Raw genomic sequence first — 20,191 nt, forward strand, 5'->3', positions numbered from 1 at the left:
TATTTATTTTTTAGCATTGTACGTCTAGAATTATGTACATTAAACTTTAAATGCGTATTTTTCTGGTAGTGATGTAGAACTTTTCTTTTCAACATCTGAGTATATAATAACATGGATTTTACATGTTAATTTTAAAATGCAGAAAAACAATCGCAGGCAAGTGAAAATCTAACAATAGGAACAATCAATCAATCAAAATAACTAATCTATCAATTTTCACACCTTAAATGGCAAAAGAATTAAAAAGGTTAATTTCTTATTATTTTATTTTAATATTATTTTACTTTCAAAAACAGAATTTCTCGAAAAAGAATATTGCCTTTGAAAATTAGCTTCTTCTACTCTCAGAGAACATTTCCAAACTCTTATTGGATTTTTCAAAGAAAAAATTTATGGAGGAAAAAAGAATCTTACCTCTTCCATCCTTTTTTTTAGACATAAATTTCTATGGAAAAAAGTTTTTAAGTAAAAATAATTCCCTCTTCCCTGAAGATTTTTCCAACAAACAATACGAGCATTTATGATATATGATGAATTATTCAATTAAGTACAATTTAAAACTTCTATAAAAGAAGTGGAAGTTTTTATAATTTGTACTAATTAAAAGAAATGAAAAAAATCGTATGAGTAAATCAATAAAAGAACAAATTATTTTAAACTTATGTTTAAAAAATAAAAGAAAAAATCGTATTTTATCAGAATTCAACTCTAGTAGAAGTACCCTATTGTCTTCAGAAAAAATAAAAGCGAATGAAATACGTATAATTCTTAGTTTAAGCTTTAAAAAAAAATTTATTCACTTTATAAGTGTCTGCCACCGGCGACAGACTGGTCCACATTTTTAATTAACTGAACTTCAAGTATCATGAATTAAAATCACATAACTAAAAATCAGAAAAATACATAAGTATGCCTATCATGCAAGTATGTCTACATGTTCAATCAGTTATAATAGAGGTTTTGATTTCACCTCTTACATTTTTCTACTTATAGTTCTCAGAAGTTTAGGGGCCATTTTTCAACTAGATTTTAAACTAATGGTGAATTAGTTATGAAAGGTTCTGTATCAGCTATTAAAAAGGGTCCATAAAAGTATATTTTCTTTCGCATTTTTTTTTCCTCATACAATCACATATTGGTATATGAATGTTTTAAGTTATTATCATTTGTTATTAAATTTTGTCTTATGATACAAAATATTTGTAGAAATCGCCTTATCATTTTGAGCTTTGTTCAAGCTAGTACAAAAACTACTTAGAAAATTGTTTGAAAATGTTTAAATTGTTAGGATTTTCAAATGGGACTTTTTTCATTAGTTGCCAAATACGATTCACAACAGAACTATGAAGAAAAAAAAAATAATTTTTTTCCGCGCATGTGCAGTATAAAGGAACAACTTTATTATATAAAAGAACAACTATGGATGGGTGGTCTAATGTAAACAATAACAAGCGTCCTTAAACCGGAAGAAATTTAGAAAATTTCCGGTGTATCCCTCCGCTTATGTTATGACTACGAGGCGATGTGTGAACAAGCCTAATATTCTATGCATTTTCGTTATTGTAATTAGGGTTCAAATCTAAGCATAATTGTACCATTCATAAGAGCTTTCAGAAATGTATTGATTCTCAGAGGTCGTAAGGCCAAAAAAAATTTTGGAAAGTTAATATCTCATTGCGAATAATTCTTAAGGTTTGCCATGTTTTGTATTTTATTCCTTATTTGGCTACATTTGAATAAAATGTCGCCAAAAATATCTTTAAAATATCTTTTTAAGTTAGCCTAATTAGAAAATATTCTAATGATTATAATATTAATATGATAATGCTGAAGTTTAAAGGCTGAAAGAAAGAACTCGGTACATGTGAAATACTGCAAAAGATATGATGCAATAATATGATGGCGCGTTTTTTCAATCTGCGGCGTAAAAATATATCGGAAGCAGTAACCCGGAAGTCTTGAAAGAGCAATTTTACCACTAGCGCCACCATCCTTAGCTTTACACGATCACCCATCCATTAACAATAACAAGCGTCCTTAAACCGGAAGAAATTTAGAAAATTTCCGGTGTATCCCTCCGCTTATGTTATGACTACGAGGCGATGTGTGAACAAGCCTAATATTCTATGCAGTTTCGTTATTGTAATTAGGGAAATCTAAGCATAATTGTACCATTCATAAGAGCTTTCAGAAATGTATTGATTCTCAGAGGTCGTAAGGCCAAAAAAAATTTTGGAAAGTTAATATCTCATTGCGAATAATTCTTAAGGTTTGCCATGTTTTGTATTTTATTCCTTATTTGGCTACATTTGAATAAAATGTCGCCAAAAATATCTTTAAAATATCTTTTTAAGTTAGCCTAATTAGAAAATATTCTAATGATTATAATATTAATATGATAATGCTGAAGTTTAAAGGCTGAAAGAAAGAACTCGGTACATGTGAAATACTGCAAAAGATATGATGCAATAATATGATGGCGCGTTTTTTCAATCTGCGGCGTAAAAATATATCGGAAGCAGTAACCCGGAAGTCTTGAAAGAGCAATTTTACCACTAGCGCCACCATCCTTAGCTTTACACGATCACCCATCCATTTTACGCAGTTTTAAACGAATTTTTCTTAAATGTTAAAGCAATAATTTTGTAACCAATTTTAAATTTCGCCAAAAATTTTGTTTAATATTTTTTAATAGTTTTAAAGTTATAGCAAAACAGCGTGAGACCAAAAAAAAACTTGCTTTTCATAAAAATGTCCATACGTCCATAAATATTTGAGCTAGGATTACGGAATTTCGTGCAATTATTGCATATAATTTCCAAAATGACTGTCACTAGCTACAAATCTATTGCTACATTTTTTGGCATAGGGTATTCAAAAACATTACTTTCTGTTTGGAATTTATTTTTAGTCCCTCAAACATCTAAAAGCTTTAAACTTCATTTATATGTCTTAGAAACCTTATGATCTAAACAAATTCGTTCAAAAAAAGGTTATAAAAATTTAAAAAAAGTTATAAAATAATTCTTTTAGTATTTCTTAAGAAAGATTTTTAAAAAATTTATTAATATAGAAGTGGTTCCATTCTTTAGTCCATCCCTGTATATGCCTCGTAAGTAAGGTGATCTTGAAGCAAGGAAAAGTGAACTGGCTCTGTTTGAGAAAAGAAAAACCTCTTTGACGGTGTTTGTTTATATTCAGAGTAATGAGGAAGCAGCGTTATGAAAAAAAATATTTACGTTTTGGTTATAAGCTCGGTTAACAGTTGACTAATCTACGTCACAAAAGGAAAATTTGACTAGTTTTTCGTAATGATAAAATTAAACTGCATACTTAAATGCTATTATCCTTATGCATGTAATAGAAACGTTCTTTTGCAAACCAAAGACTTTTTTTCTTTACCATAACGAAACAAACATTTAGTATAATGAAAGAAGTCTAGAAGAATACATGAGTGTGAAACAATAATAATATACCTAAAATAGCGGGAAAATAAAATGAAAAATTTAAATTAAATAAATTAATTAATTAATTAGTTTATCTCAGTATGAATGTTGAAAAACTAAAAGATAACGTAACACCAAACATATAATCATGAGCCAAAACATTATGATCACCCCTACATTTTTGAACGAAATCGCCTGAATGACGTGGGGTGAAGGTGAAATGGGGATGAACTGTTACTTGGACAAGGAATCATTCTGGCATTTACTTTTGGTAGTGATGGGAAAGGCTACTAATTTATGCGAATTTGATGGGAGGCAGATAGCAATGGCCTGAAGTCTCGGAACAAGTATCACCGAAATTGCACGACTGATAGGTGGCTCACGATCAACTGCAACGATGCTGTTTCCATGACAGCACAAGCTGAAATAATATAAACAAGGCACTGCATTGCTTCATGACAGCTCAACTTCCCACTCTGCTGGTGTTACTCAAAAACTTATTTAACAATTCGGTTGGAAGCAGTTTAATTATCCATGACATAGCCTCGACCTTGCACCTTTAGTCTACCACTTGTTCTTGAACTTAGAGTGTGATTTTGGATCGAGGCGCTTTGACACTGATGACGACTTAAAAAATGATGTTCAGTAGTGGCTGCCCTCAGAGGCTGCATCTTTCTTTGAGAAAAGTATCGGCAAGTTGGTTTCCTGCCGAAACAAATAACTGAACAATCATAACGACTATGTAAAAAAAATATTTTTCGTAATGCTTTTAAATACAAAAAAAAATTTTTTTTAAAAATGCATTTTTTCTGTGCTTTTTTCATCCCCCCTCCCACACCCGAAAAGGAAATAGAAAAAAATAAGTTGTAAAAATTTATCTGAATTAAAAGTACATTATTTGAACTATACGAACTTATTGTCTGATATCGCTGTATATACAAATGCGGTTTTACTTCCTATATATATATATCTTTTTACGCTAAATTCAATGTGACTGAAACTAAGTTGGTTGATAATTAATTTTGAAGCTAAAAATTTTTTTATAAATAAAAAGTACAAGTTTCGAGTTATGCCTACTTACGCGCATGATATTGCTATCGAAACAAGTGGATATCGTTTATTTTGTATATTTTTTGCTTTCTCCAGTAATCTACAAATAAAAGAGAATGCTAGCACTAACCTCCCACGCATTCGCATCATTCGTGAATTATTTTTACTTGCAAAAGTGCCAATTTCGGCATACTTTGAATATCTTCTGTTCATAATTTTCCTTCGAGAAAGAAATGGCATATTTTTATTGCTGCCTTTATCGCTGCTCTATATTTACAGAAACGGACTTTCACAGTTACAAAACATATGTATGATTTTAGTTATGCAAGAAAAATGACTACATTTTAGTTTTTAAGTCTTTGTCGAACTGCATTAAATAATTTCATAATATTTCAATTTCTATCCGCTTCTAATAAGTCTAATTTGAACTCATCTTAATATTCTCTTTGCTATACGTATGTTACCTTTAAAAACTAATTTCCTTTCACGAATAACAGGTTGCAGAGAAAAACACATTCCCAATAAAACATCCCGAACCTGAGCACCGCTTCAAAACAATGCTCTTCAGAACATTAAAATAAATAAAATTTCCAAATATGATATCTGTAATTCTTCTGTTGCCAAGGCAACTAAAACGCATTTCTCCTTTCCGAAATTTAATTTTTTGTGTAACGTAAATGTTTTGTTTTCATATTTTGGTAGTGCCTCCGGTGCACTGCTAGAATTGAGGTGTTAAAATAGTTTAAGTTTAGTTTATGAACTAGCCTATATGTAGGCGGATACACTCAAGTTAAACCTTGGCTACACAATCACTTAGAACGTTTTAAATTTTTTTTAGTGGGTGATAACTGGTTATTTCAGCATATAAGTGCTTATTATTATATATGTTACCGGCAAAGTATGAAACGCCGGTATTATATAGGATGCCTAGGCATTGTATATAATGGCGGACGTTTTTAGGCAAAGTATGAAATGTGAGAAGTATTACATACTTTCCCTAGGCATTGTATATAATGCGTAGGCATTCTATAGAATGCCGGATGTTATTTAGGCAAAGTATAAAATAAACGTCCTGATGAGGCTATTGTGTAAATGATGTGCATGTTACTGTGAATGACCGAAATCGGTGATTGTTGACTTTCACCGCTGAATATTGACAATCACATAGTCACTTTGGAGAATGCCCGAAATATTTATTACATCCGATTTGACATTAATTTATTCGAGTATATAATTACATTTATTCGATATTTTAATACTTACTGACAATAGATTAGAAGAAACATCAGTGTTTGGAGTATCGGACAAATATATACCGGGCAATGGCACTTGAAATTAAAAAAATATCAGCGTGGGGTATACAGGGCAAATGAATACCGGGCAGTGGCACTGAACCTTAAAAAACATTAGTGTATGATATACCGGGCAAATGTATACCGGGCAGTGGCACTTAACTAGACCTAGTATGACGAGACTTTTGGTAAATGTTCGAAATATATACTAGGACTAGTCAAGTTCCTTAGTTATGTTCCTTCCTAGCAAGTTTTAGGCATTATATACAATGCCTAGGAATTCTATATAATGACGGATTTCATACTTTTCCGGTAACATATACCTAAATTTCTCCAGGAATTATTTTAGAAAAGAAAGTTTTTTTTCTATCCCGAACCATAGTCTTGATACCCATGGTAAATTGGTAAATCTTGTGGTATATTCAGTCGCAAACGTATGCTAATGAATAAACAGTTTTCCTTTACCAAAGAACTGAAAGAAGCCATGTCATATTATTTCTGTAATTGAAGCAAACCACCAAGTCATTTTATTGAGTTTCAAATATTAGGCATAATGCAAAAATAAAACCAGTATCTTTTACTAGTTTTAAAAAGATACTGGTTTTGCTTTCTGTGGTTAGTTTAATTTTTAAGCATTATATTTTTTTTTCGATTACTAAATTACTATTGTAACAAGGCTATTGAAATTTAATTATATTAAATATGTTAAAATTTCAATTATTATGGCTGGAACTTAAATCTTCATTTATTTTAGAATTTCCAAAATTAAAGTAACTTGAATAAAAAAAAAATAGACTAATTCTATGTATTATGAAGCACTTTTTATGCTACATTCTCAAGTGAATTTCGTTACTTTTCCCTAATTTATTTTTAATCCTCACCTACCCGTAATGTATTTTTCTAACTTTCATTTTCTTTCACGCAAGGTAAAAATTGGGAAAAAAAGATACTTTTAATCACTATATGTAACACACATAAACCTAATTTAATTACTTACTTTAATCCCAAACATTTATTCTGTAAACAAGTAGGTTATGCTATCTTGCAGCATCTGGTGAGTTCCCACACTAAAATAAAGATATTCTGAACAGAAATCAACAGAAAAACTTCGATCTTTCCTTATCTGTTGGCGTGGTTAATTTTTAATCCTAATAATGAAACATCTGCAATAGTGTAAAAAGATATTTTTCACGCTTATATAAAGTAGTCGATTTTTAAAAATTTATATCATTTCACTATGGCGCTAATTGTCTTGTTTTTCATCGGTGCTTTTGCTGTTATTGCAATTGATCCATGCGTGTCAGCAAGTTTAGAAGTAATAATTTTTTTTTTTATTTTCATGTAAAAATAAAATAACATTTTATTTTACATTTACGAAAATTTAAAAAATATTATTTCTAATCTTTCACTTTTTTATTAGGTTAATGGACAGAAAAATGACTGTATATAGTTCTGATTAATATAATACTGTTTTACGAAACGATATTATAAATAAATCTGTTTATAATGTTAACCAATTAGTTTGTAAAACACAATAAGCGGAAAACTTATGTAGCTTCAAAAAAATATAGAGAAGATTTAAATGAGCTAATTTTTTTCATTAATCTATTTTTATGTACTACTATTTTTTTAAAAGAAATAACTTACAATTTTACTTATCAAAAACAGTATGTATTTAATTTGATACATTTTTTACTTAATTTTTCTTCATTATAAAGTAACAACAGTAAAATGTAATAGAATCAATTTCTACGCTTATTAATTTGAGTTGATTCTAATTCTATTATTCATTAAAAAAAATTACAATTTTCAATTTGTTTGTGATTGCATGTTAATAAAACGAAATAATGTTTAATTGCTATGTCTTTTAAATAATTTAAGCAATATATTTATTTGAAAAAGACTTTTTAAAAACAAATAAAAAAGATACATTAAAATAAATTATAATTTATTATAATTTCGATTCAACATTTAAACTATTTTCTTTCTTAATTTTGCTAATTAAATCTAACTAAGACATTAGTATAGTTATTAACTAGAGTACATCAATCTCATTGGAATTCATTTAAAATTAGCGGAATTCTATTTTTAAAGAACTACTTTGAATAAGAATGTTACAAAATGTGATTAACTATTATCCTATCTTATATAGCTGTGTATTTTTATTTTGTGCATTTCCAAGATAAAGAAACTTTCGTAAAAAATAGCGCGAGTTCTTTTAAACATTCTTTAGAAAAGAAATAAATAAGGATGTTTTTTCTGTACAGAAGATTTGAGAATAATTATTTTTCCCTTTAAATTTCCAATTTATGTAAAAAAAAATTTTTATGTAATACATTTATACATCAAGTCAAAAATTAGGAACTATGGTTAGATATATTCTTTGTTAGTATTCTTTTGCAAAAGTTTTAACAGCATATATTTTGAAAACAGGTTAGCTATTTTGTAACTAGTCAGATAATTTATTTGTGATTTCTCGATTATTAATGAATTTTAAAAGACCAATATAAAAAATTATTTTGTTAATGTCAATATCAGAATATACGTTTTTGAAGAAATTCTAAAATTTTAAAATTCCCAGTAATTAAAAATAAATTAAAATGTATTATCAATTTTTATCATAATGAATTATCTAATTTTATTTAATTTACTTCCAGCTGATTGATGAGCCAGTGGAGCTACAAGGTAAGTAATTACTAAACACATCTTGTTAGAAAATATTGCTTGGTCAAATAAAGGAGTTTTATTAAAACAGTAATTTATTTTATCCATAATTATCAATGCATTTAAAACATTTAGTATATGTATAAAAATGAAGTTCTTAAATGCTCAAATCTAATCTAAACGAAGAAAAAAAATTCTTGTAAAATTACCGTACATATGGTTATGATATTTCTGTTAAAAAATAAGAAGAAGAAAACATAATTTTGGTAATAAAAATCAAAAATATAAGATGTTAAAAATATCCATTTGGTGATTCTGTTCATAAGGTAATAGTTACCGGAAATGCTGACTTTAAAATTATAATGCTTATTTCCACTCATACAGTAAAAAAATACAAAACTGAAAAGTAAATTTAACCGAATAAATGGTTTTCACATTCTTCCACATTTATCGAATTTTATCACATAATCAAAAATTATTTTTTATTGTTAATTTTTCCCAAATCATTACTAAAACGCTTAAGAAAGATTACCGAAGCTTTTAGTATTCGCATACAACCAGAAATGTAATAAATTTCACCAGATTCTGTTAGTTTTGATCATACTTTTTTTTTCTCTGCGTAAATTAGGGACCTTTAAAATAATTTTTCTTATTTCATGACAGTATATTTTTCAATTTTTTTCCATCACTTGTATCATTTGCAGCGGATTATCAAAAGCTACAGCTTGAATAACAATAATATAACAATGCGCTAAATATAACAACAATCCTTGAGAACTTCTCAAAACTTTATCATACTTAAACGGAAGATAAAGTTTTTACTGAAATAAAATCTAAATTCATTGCCGCTCCATGCTTGTAGCTTTGTGCTTGTGTCTAAAGAATGAATTTCAAATGCTTTCCATAATTAAATTACCATGATTTTCTTTTTTTGAAAATTAGATACATTCTAAAGTTTTATAGAGATATTTCACTCTCAAAAAAAATCCCAGATTTGATTTTTTCTTTATGCACTACAAAGCAAACGCTTACACTTTTAACTTTATAGCTGAAACTATAACATTTTTATAGCCTCTATTGACAAAAATTAGTTATTAACGAATATTTTAAATGAACAAGCTTGTAAATTTTTAAATTCATTTAAGCACAGTTTGCTTAATTTTTTCTTTAAATAACTGTGAAAATATGATTTAATTGCGAATGCAATTCAATGACATTATTTAATTGACATTTTAATTAAGTAACATGCCAATTAAATAACAATTAAAAACTGTTCAGTTTAAAAAGATTATCATGAACATTTCAGAGAACGTTCAGTGAACGTTAAAAACAAAAAAAATCATATTATTTTTAGAAAAATGTCTGTTTTTCCAGCGCTTTATTATAAAAGTAATGTGGTTTTATTCATAAAAGTGCTCAGTGATTTAGTCTTACCTATATCTTAAAACCCTAATAAAGATTTAGCAATGTCTACTAAAGTATAAAGCATAAGTATTTTACATGTTGCTGTTTGACTCCACAGATTGGCCAAAGATCCCTAAGCTCCCATTCAACTGCACAATGGAAGATGGAATAGCTGAATGCTGTGGAAGATTGCAGGTTTCTCTTTTGAATTTAGATAAAAATAGTAAGTTTTACTTAAGTGTTTTGCCTAAAACATGCATGAAAGAATGCTAGGTAAAAAAAATCCCAGATCTGGTCAAGTAGCTATTGCAGTTGGCAACCTTTCATAGTGCTGAAACCACCCACCAATTTTTTGAAACAGTCAGCATTGTAGCTTTAATTTAAAAGCGCGAAAATTTGAAATCTACAGAAATTCAATATTTTATGAATTATATAAATAATTTTAAGAACGTTTTCAAAACTTGAAAATCAGGATTGGTACATTGTTTATCCAATGCAGATGCTTTGATAAGTGGTTATGGATAATGGTGAGACGAAAAATATATTTCTAGTCCATAACATGATGTCAACCAATCCACGTTTTTTTATTATTCCATTCAATAATAACGATTAAAAAAGCTTTTCTGACAGAATTTCTTACTCATCTTTTCGCAGTTAGAAAAGTAATGGTGAAGAAATTTGGAGAATGTTGTTTCTCTTCTTTGTCATGAAATCTGAGCTTTAATTTCCAGAAAGGTCACAATGTAATGGCTGAGTTATCGTTTTTAGTAAAGATTTTAATTAACAGGCGGCATTTTTGTAAAAATATCTACTGTTATAGCAGACTCAAAAAAAAAAGAATTTGCTTGAAAAGTTACTTTTAGAGTCAAAGAAGATAGTAACTTTTGAAAAAAGTTCAAACTGTTCAATATATATATATATATATATATATAATATATATATATAATATATATACTCAAGAGCCAAAACATTATGTCCATCTCTTAATAACGAGTTGGCCCACCTTTAACCCACAACGCAGCTGCAACCCACCTTGGTATAGATGCCACAAGTCCATGGTAGATGGCCGGAGACAAATTGTACCAGATGTTTAAGCAACGGTCACGCAAATCCGAGATAGTGAAACTTAGCGGTCTTTGAACTCTGAGCTGCCGTTTCATGGCATCCCAAATGTGTTCTATCGGATTGAGATCCGGTGAGTTATGTGGCCAGGACATTAACTGGAATTCAGCATCATGTTTCTGGAACCACTCCAACACAATTTGAGCCTTGTGACATGGGGCGTTGTCCTGTTGGAAAATTCCATTTCCAGCTGGAAAAACAGAGTCCATGTGAGGGTTCAATTGGTCCGCAATGATGTTCAGATACCCTGTAGCATTCATGGTCTGCTCTACCACAACCACGGGTCCCAAAAACGCCCAAGAGAATGTCCCCCAAAGCATAATACCGCCACCACCGGCCTGTGTGTGACCTACTTTATATTGAGGAAGCAACTGTTCACCTGGAAGACGGCGTATCCTGACACGGCCATCGGCGTGATAAATGACAAACCGTGATTGATCTGACCAGGCAACTCTCTCCCACTGATCCATGGACCAGTCGCGATGATCCCGGGCCCAGCGCAGGCGCAGTTGGTGATGATGACGCTTGGTCAGCAAAGGCACACGAGTGGCACGTTTGCTGCGTAGCCCCATATCCAACAGTGTCCGCTGAACAGTGTGCGCTGATACTATTCTACTTGACCCTGCATTGTATTGGGCTGTCAGCTGAGTCACTGTCTGGCTCCGGTTTTGCTTCCCCAAGCGAGACAATCTCCGAAGACCTTTTTCTTTCATAGCGTGTGAACGTCCAACACCATGTCGTCTGCTGTTGGTTTCACCGTCATTCAGCCAATTTGCATAATTACTAACAACTGTAGATCGCGAACACCACGCGAGTCGTGCCGTTTCAGAAATACTTGTTCCGAGCCTTCGAGCCATTACTATCTGCCCTCTATCAAAGTCGGTTAGATCAACACCTCCTAGAAGTAGAAAGGCCTCAGCACGGATCAATTTAGTAGTCCGATGTGACGAAGTTAACTGCGCAGTAGACGAAAAATAAGAAAGATGTCATTACGTTAGGGGTACTAAGCTGCGCAGTGTTTGAAAATACAAAATATGTCATTACGTTTGGACTATTAAGGGATATTTATGGTAACCCGTGCTGAGGCCTGTTCTTTCTAGGAGGTGTTGGTTAGATCCGCAGCCTTTCCCATCACACACGGAAGTAAGTGAAAGAATGATTCTTCAAACTCTCCGGCAACAGTTAAATACCACTTCCACCTGATCACGTGCCTTCAACGTCATCCAGGAGAGTTCATTGCAAAATGTAAGGGTGGTCATAATGTTTTGGCTCTTGAGTATATCTATATATATATATATATATATATATATATATATATATATATATATATATATATATATATATATATATATATATATATATATATATATATATATATATATATATATATATATATATATATATATATATATATATATATATATATATATATATATTTATAAACTTCTAAACTACGAAGTACAGACAAATTATTTATCGATTTATTTGCTTAGGTTGCTTGAAACTTATTTTCATTGGCGAAATAGTTGCTTTGAATATTTCATTCACCATTGACGAACATCAATTGTTTAATTATCAAATTTCAGGTAAGATTTCAACCATTTGTTAAAGTTTATCTATAAAAATTAGATTTTTTTTAATAATTTCTTAACTTTGCAAGAAAATCTTTGATATAACATTAGTAAAATTGTGTACCTTTTTGCTAACAATTATTGCGTTGTATAAAATAAGTAGTCACTTATAGAGGGTGCGTCATTTTAAAAACTTAAAATATTTGTTTCTTAAAATCATTGTCACTATTCGTTCAAAAATAAGATTTAAAAATTTCCCCAAAACAATAAATTATTGCCAGATATCAATTAATGCAGTGAATTATAAAATACAACAAACAATATAAGAAGCATGCTGGAATAAGTACACATCCATAGCTGGGTATTTAATCCCGGAAGCCTGCCTACCAAGCTAATTAACTTTCCACTGTACGTTATACTGTGCAAATATAGTTAAACTTTTCATGGCGTTTGTCCATACCTAAACAGTAACTCTTCTCGTATTTGACGTTTATAGTGCCTGCGCAAATTAAATTAAGTATAGTATTAGTAGTATTCTATTTACGCCACACAAGAACTGTGCAATGGGCTATTGGCGACGATCTGGGGAGCAACCCTGAGGATAGTCCGAAGACACGTCATTAGAATTTTGATCCTTCCCTGCTTTGATGTTTGCTCACGAAGTCGAGCACTTTAGGGCAGAGCATTTTAACAAAGACCAATTCTGTGCACCCTTGGTTCCTTCGCAGGATGATCAAAGTGATCACCCACCCATTCATTGACTGCTGCCAGCAATGCTTGTGTTTGATAATTCACTGGGAACCGACGTCTTAAAATAAGTTCCATAGGGGACTAAATAGAGACAACGTACTCATTTTTGGCACTCCGGCACTCTTTTATTAGCACCATCGCTCTCACCGCTTTTGGATAGCTGGGGTTGTGAGTTTGATCAAGAAACTGATTTAGCAATCGGTGTGTATGTGTAACAATGTGCATGTTAAATCTGCAATGGATGAAAGTCCTCTAGTTGGTTCTGGTGTGGACGTTTGGAGATTGAAGTTTCAGCTCAGTTGCTCCCCACACAGTCTGACCAGGGCCAAAATTATATGGTGTTCTTACCATTGCAATTGTAAGTTCAATGGCTGTTGACGATGGCTGTTAAAGCCGTAAATGACGGAGGGAGGTGCGTGGCCATGGTTAGGTAATATGTGTGTATTTTTTTTTTTCATTTTTATTGGGAAAACTAAAATATTTTAAAATGTTTTGCACTAATGATAACGAATTCGAATTTCGACAACTTGTTTTACAAATGATGGTGTAATTTTAATTAAAAATTCACTTCGTCCTCATAAATCGTTTAAGTAAAAGACTTTAATGTCACCTATTGTATTATTGATATTGCTTCTTTTCGAGCATACTAAAATTAATTAGTTTTTTAATTAGTTGATAATTAATTAGTTTGAATAAGCATAAATATTTCTTTTTAATTTTTGAAAAGTAAAAAAACAGGTAACTAACCAAATTTTTAAGATTTTTGATTAATTAATGAAATATTAGATCCTAAATTCCATTTTAACCAACAAGACAGGTGTAAAAAAAGACTTTCAAATAATAGAAAAATAGGTAAGTCTGCGAAAAATAAATTTATTTTACAATTTCGAAGCCGCAATTCCATTTTTAATTACTTTAATATAAGTTAAATAAAATGCGAAATTTTATTTTTTATTCAGTTTGCCTCTAAATGGATAGTGCGGCATATTTTAATTGTATTTATATTTTAGTATTTTAATCAAAAATCAAGAAAAACATCAAACTCGTAAAATAATAATGAGAATTGATTTTGGTGATTAGTTTCAGATATTTCTTTTTACTTTACTTTTTACAAGTGCTGTTATTGCTATTTTAAGCACGTCTATAAATGTTAATCTATAATAAAAATCTAGTAATAAAAATCTAATAAGCGTCTATAAATAAAAATCTAGTAAGCGAGCTGAGTCGTGTATAACACATTGTTTTTTTTTCAAACAAACAAAGCGTCAAAAAATTAGAATTAAAAATAAAAAATGAAGAAAACAAGTAAATTTTAGAGATGTTACTTTATTCTATATTTTCATAACTTCGATTCCCTATTAGTTGTAGTAATTAAACTGTATTATTGCGTACCTTTATTTTTAAATTTATGTCAATAGAGATAAATGAAATATGGATTTTATCCAGTACAAATGGAGAAATTATCCAAAATGGAACAAATTATGATGATTCGTACCCACAAATGAATAAGATTCTTAACCTAGGACACCCTACCCCACAAAAAAAATCCGTAAAACACTGATTGTTTCTAGTGCTGATTTTCCCCACACAATCACTATTGTCTGAGTTTTATAAGCTTTTCTTAGTTCCTTGTTAGACATATATGAAAATATATTCTGATCGAAATCTTGATTACTTTAAATTTTTCCTTTTCCTACATAAATTTTCTAACAATACGAGAGCTTTGTCATTAAAACGAATTAAGAATATTATAGTTAATGCCATTATAATAATTTTATTCTACGTTTCCAGAACTTTAATTCCCTATTCCAATAGTTTTAGGAATAACTAAACTGTATCATTATACTCACTTTCACTTTTGATTGTACATATACGAAAGTAGATAAATGGAAATAAATTAAAAATTAAAAGATAATCATGCAAAATTTTTCTAATTAGTAAATGTTGGAAAATATTAAGACTGAACTCTGAGATAATTACAAGCAATTGAGCTAAATATTTATGAAATCACATTTGGCAAAAATTTAGTGATTTCATGAAATTACTGTCCAAAATAACGAAACACAGCTTAAGAATTGCTAAAATATCAAACAGGAGAGTTTTATTTTTGAGAGTATACATAATTTACCTTTTTGCAGATTATATTGTATATTTATGATTTATTTTATAATTAAGCTTTTATGTTTTTAACCATTTCGTTTTCACTAATTAGCCAAAAATCCACCTCCTATTTGTGTTGGTGTTCCTTTCGCAAAATTATTCGGTGATATTTGCATAGAATTTTACGATTTACATGTATCAAAGGACCACACTCAAGTTTGCATGAAAATAAAGCCAAGATTATTCAGAAAAGTAATCACAGAATATGATACAGGATGTTTCAACATGACTTCGACTGAAATGAGCACAGAAGCTTCCTTAACACAGCTTTATTGAAAACTTTTATTGAGATATTGTTGTTGTTTTTTTAATAAAATGCTTTTTTTGTGTTAGATTTAATAAAAAATATTGTGTTAAGAAAAAATATTGTGTTTTTGTACTTTTTTTTCCTTATTTGCTGCTTTTATTGCAACCAGAAAGAAGCGCAATGGCATTTTTGCTCCACTTCCATTACCCAAACAATTTCCGTCGATTTTAAAAATAAAAAAAGAATATTGAAGTAGAAATATTCGGTTCATTACATTCTGATCAAGAAGTCAGTTACTAAGTCCACCAACAGATGACCTTGTGGTCAATCGAAATTTTCAAACAATGTTTTTTGCTACATTTCAGACCATTCCAACTGAAATATTTGCACAAGTAAATTTTCATTTTGTTTTCAGACTGCTCGACTTTGTGCTGCAGCTGATAGTTATTTTGTTTTATAGCTTTTCTAAGTGAAAGAGCGGCATCTATTGACAAACTTTAGAACAAATTTTGAGACTTGTCGAAAAAAAAACTCTCTTGCTTCCTAAATAGAAAGCAGCAATGGATACATTTCTATTTTCTTCCGTTTTTTAAATTACCAACGACTTCTGAAACCCCCAGTATAAATTAAAATTTATTAAAGGAGAAGAAAGAAGAAAAAAAAGGTAAGACAATGAGAAGTTTTAAAACCTTAGAGGAAGAAGGTTCCAAGTTACCCTCTAAACGAGCACAAAACTTAAATTTTTACCACGTGCTTCATTTAGTTTTAAGCAATATTACAACATTTATTTATTTTAGCATATTTTTATAAAGTAAGAAAATAGACTTTATAAACAACTATCCTGTGATGCCGCAATAAGTATTACACACATTTCCTAGCCTTTAAAATTTCTTTATTTCTCGTAATCTTATCTTAAATCTTTTAAAAGAATTCTAAGTTAAGTGCAGTTTCCATTTATTTCGTGTATAGCATTAATGAATCAAAATCGCTAAAAGGCTTTGATCAAAGCAATCTTCTATACCTAGAATCTGAAATTAAACAGAAGGTATAAGGCTCTTAAATCTTGATAAGATTGTTTATGACCCTCTAACCATTCAATAGTCTAAACAAAAGTAACTTTTATTTATTTAAGAATGTTCATTTATTTTATATGAATAAAAGTTGATAATAAAACAGTTGAAAATATTTTTAGTCTTATAATTAGAATTTTTATAAAAAAAAATAATAATAAATTTATGATTTTAAGAATGATAATTTATTTTAAATAAAGGAATAAAAACAATAAAACAAATTAAATAGTTTCTAATCTAATAATTGGGTTCTATTTCCTGAAGAAGAGTTTTCAACACAAAAGTTACATTCATTGTTTTAAAAATTATTATTTAATTTTAATCAATAAATATAAATAATAAAACAGTTGAAATTCTTTTGAATCTAATTTTTAAGTCTCATTTCTCACAAAAGACTATTCCACACAAAAGCAACTTTAACTTCTTTAAAAATGTTCATTTATTTTCTAAAAAGGATGGAAATAATAAAACATTTCAATATATTTTTAATCAAATGGTTTCAATTTTTAATTAGTTTATTTGTGGTTACCTCTTTATTTGAATGAAATAACTTTTAAATTGCCACATTTGTTTAATCTTTTTATCAGCATAATTATTTCTTGTAAAGAAGTCAAAAATAAACTAAAATAAACTATTATAAGCTATAATTTTAATTCAACATTCAAACTCTTTTGAAATTTTCTAATTAAATCTCACAAAGACTTTATTATAGTTATTAATTAAAATACATCAACGGCATTCACATTTATTTGAATTATGCTATTGAAATATTCTAAGTATGAATGTTACTAAGCATGATTAGCTTTTATCGTTCGCTAATATGTTAAAAAACTGTTTCCAATGCGAATTGTTATGTAATATAAGATTATCATTACATATTGTTAACAAGTTAAATCACTTCTCATTTTATTGTTTAAATTTTTTTCAAGTGCAGTTGATCATTTTTCAAATACATGTATTCTTTCACTTCATTGTGATCTGCTTACATAAAATTATAATAATTACATATTTAATAAACAGAATGATATTTTTATCGACTTTTAAGAAAAAACCATTGATAAATGAGAAGTAACCACAGAGGTTGGTGACCTGAACGAACATGGGTGAAATCTCCTAGCTATATTAATAAATAGAAATAAAAAATATATCTCTAATATCCAGTCTAATGATTGAAATGTATTCCCCAAAAAGTAACTTTTAATATCCATATATTTTATCTGAGTGACAAAATGAAATACAATAGCTTGAATTGTTTTTAGTCTAATGATTGGTGTTTATTTCCCTCAAAATAAATAACTATGAAATAGTAATTTCTTATTGTTTTGAGCATTTTTTATCTATACATAAAATGTTTCAAAGAATTATTATTCAAAACAATGGTTTTGTCAATTGTTTTACTGACCTTTAAAACCAGTAATTTGGGTCTTTTCCGGCATTTAATTTAAATTCTAAAAATTATTATAATAAAATTATTTTAATCTAAGGTTTCTGATTTATTTCATACAAAGCAAAAAGAAAACATAAAAAAGTAACTTCTAAGTGTTTTGAGTATTTCATATTAACGCTTGAACTATTACAAAAACCATTCTACAAAATAATAATCTTGTCAATTTTTTAAGTCTGAAAAAAGATAATTTATTACATACAAAATGAAAAACTATGGAAGGATAGTTTCGCAGTGTTATGAATATTTCGCAGCTAGGCATTAAACATAACAAATATTATTCCTCAGAACAATAATTTATTATTTTTTACAGTATTTGAAAACAATCACTTAGTTTTAAAATGCATAAACTTTATTTATTTCAAAAAGTATAAAGATGGCAATAAAAGTCGACAAGTTTTAAACGCTCAAAACAGGCGTCCATTCGCAAGACTCGTCAGACTTGAAACAAGAATTTTCATGCCAGAGCATTCTCATGTCTGATGAGATTTGAGAACTGGTTTCTATTTGTGAGCTCTCTAAACATATCGACTTTTACAGCCTTCTTCATATTTTCTGAAGCAAATGAAGTTATATCTCTAAGTATCATATAGTATATCTTTCCTTTTCAGTTTCTTGGAATTACTCATTCAATAACTTAGTTAATTTACAGCATTTAAATACCGAATTTTTACAGACTAAATTTTTAACACTAAAACCTCAAAGAAGGAGAAGTTAAGTAATCATTATGTTTGTCAAGCTTCACTGAAAATAAAAGTAAGGTAAGACCAGGATATATTAGGATCTTGAAAAGATTCTGAGGGACGAGAGAGGGAATAATACTGTCTGTTTACTGCGATTCCTGGCGGTTGTACAACAGCAGTACTAGAGTTTCTACTTGAAAAAGAAAGATGAATAAGAGTGCTAAGTAATAAAATAAATATTTATGTTTTGTTTTCCCAAGGTAAGTGTTTGAATTTTCACAATTAGGGAAGAGGTCCGGGTTTAATAAAAGACCTCGCAATCACTCTTATTTAATTGGAGAGTTAGCGCACCTGCCAGTTAGGTATGGTGCTCTGTTCTTAAGTTAAGAGCAGAATTATAGGTTTGACGAGAATTATAATTAAGTTGACGAGAATTATAGGTTTTTCTTACCAGAAATGCCATTCCCATACAATACGGTAAATTTGCCACAATTTTGTTCTCCCTTTACATCTGATTATGAATTTCTCAGCATTTCTAATTGCCATTGATTTGTCATGTGTTTAAAAAAAAAAGGTAACTAAGATAACAATCTGCCACACATAGCATGAATTTCTCATTATCTTTTATATGATCGATATATCATTTGCTTCTATCTGAGGTCATATCATATTGTAACTATTATACTGTAATTTTATCTTTTTTGTAGCATATAAATAAAACGACATTTTTAAATGAATAATCATTTGGTTTCTAAGTTTTGAAATTACTTTTTTGTATTACTGTACTAAAGCTCAAATTCACAGAAATTATTTTGAGAAACTTAAATTTTTTTCATTTTCATTTAAGTGCTCGAGTTATAGAAATTTATTTTTGATTCTCAACCAATTTCTTGTCAGAACAAAAAATGCTGAAGAATCGGAACTACAAGGCCTACTTTGCGCTTCTCAATTTTCTTGATCTTGGGCTCTGGGTTATAGGAGCAGATGTTCCGGTCAGGTGGTCAGCCGAACGCGGAACCCCCAGTGTTTAGCTCCCAAGCATGCTTGGTACTCATTTATCGACCCACTGAAGGGATGAAAGGCTGAGTCAACCTTGCCCGGCACGAGGATCGAACCCAGGACCAGGAAATCATTCCTAAAAATATATTCAAAACTTCTTCAAAGAGGTCAAAAAAATCATAAGATTTGGAAACATGGTGAAACTTGTTAAAGAATAATATCAAATCTGAGAATAAAAGTATTTTGCAGTTTTAATCGCTAAAGTTAAAAAATAAATCTCAGTTTAAGA

At 29.5% G+C, this 20,191-nt stretch overlaps 1 protein-coding gene across 1 annotated transcript; it reads left to right on the forward strand.

Moving 5' to 3' along the window:
• Positions 1 to 6,903: 6,903 nt before the first annotated feature.
• LOC107457426 (uncharacterized) lies at positions 6,904 to 15,766 on the forward strand. Its single transcript, XM_016075586.5, has 5 exons — positions 6,904 to 7,103; positions 8,446 to 8,473; positions 9,975 to 10,079; positions 12,472 to 12,564; positions 15,512 to 15,766. The coding sequence occupies exons 1-5, from the start codon at positions 7,026 to 7,028 to the stop codon at positions 15,733 to 15,735; spliced, it is 528 nt and encodes a 175-aa protein (XP_015931072.2). The 5' UTR covers positions 6,904 to 7,025; the 3' UTR covers positions 15,736 to 15,766.
• Positions 15,767 to 20,191: the final 4,425 nt, after the last annotated feature.

This window comes from Parasteatoda tepidariorum, chromosome 6 (assembly GCF_982258835.1).
Source record: "Parasteatoda tepidariorum strain Cologne lab strain chromosome 6, Ptep-v5.0, whole genome shotgun sequence".
Taxonomy (NCBI): domain Eukaryota; kingdom Metazoa; phylum Arthropoda; class Arachnida; order Araneae; family Theridiidae; genus Parasteatoda; species Parasteatoda tepidariorum.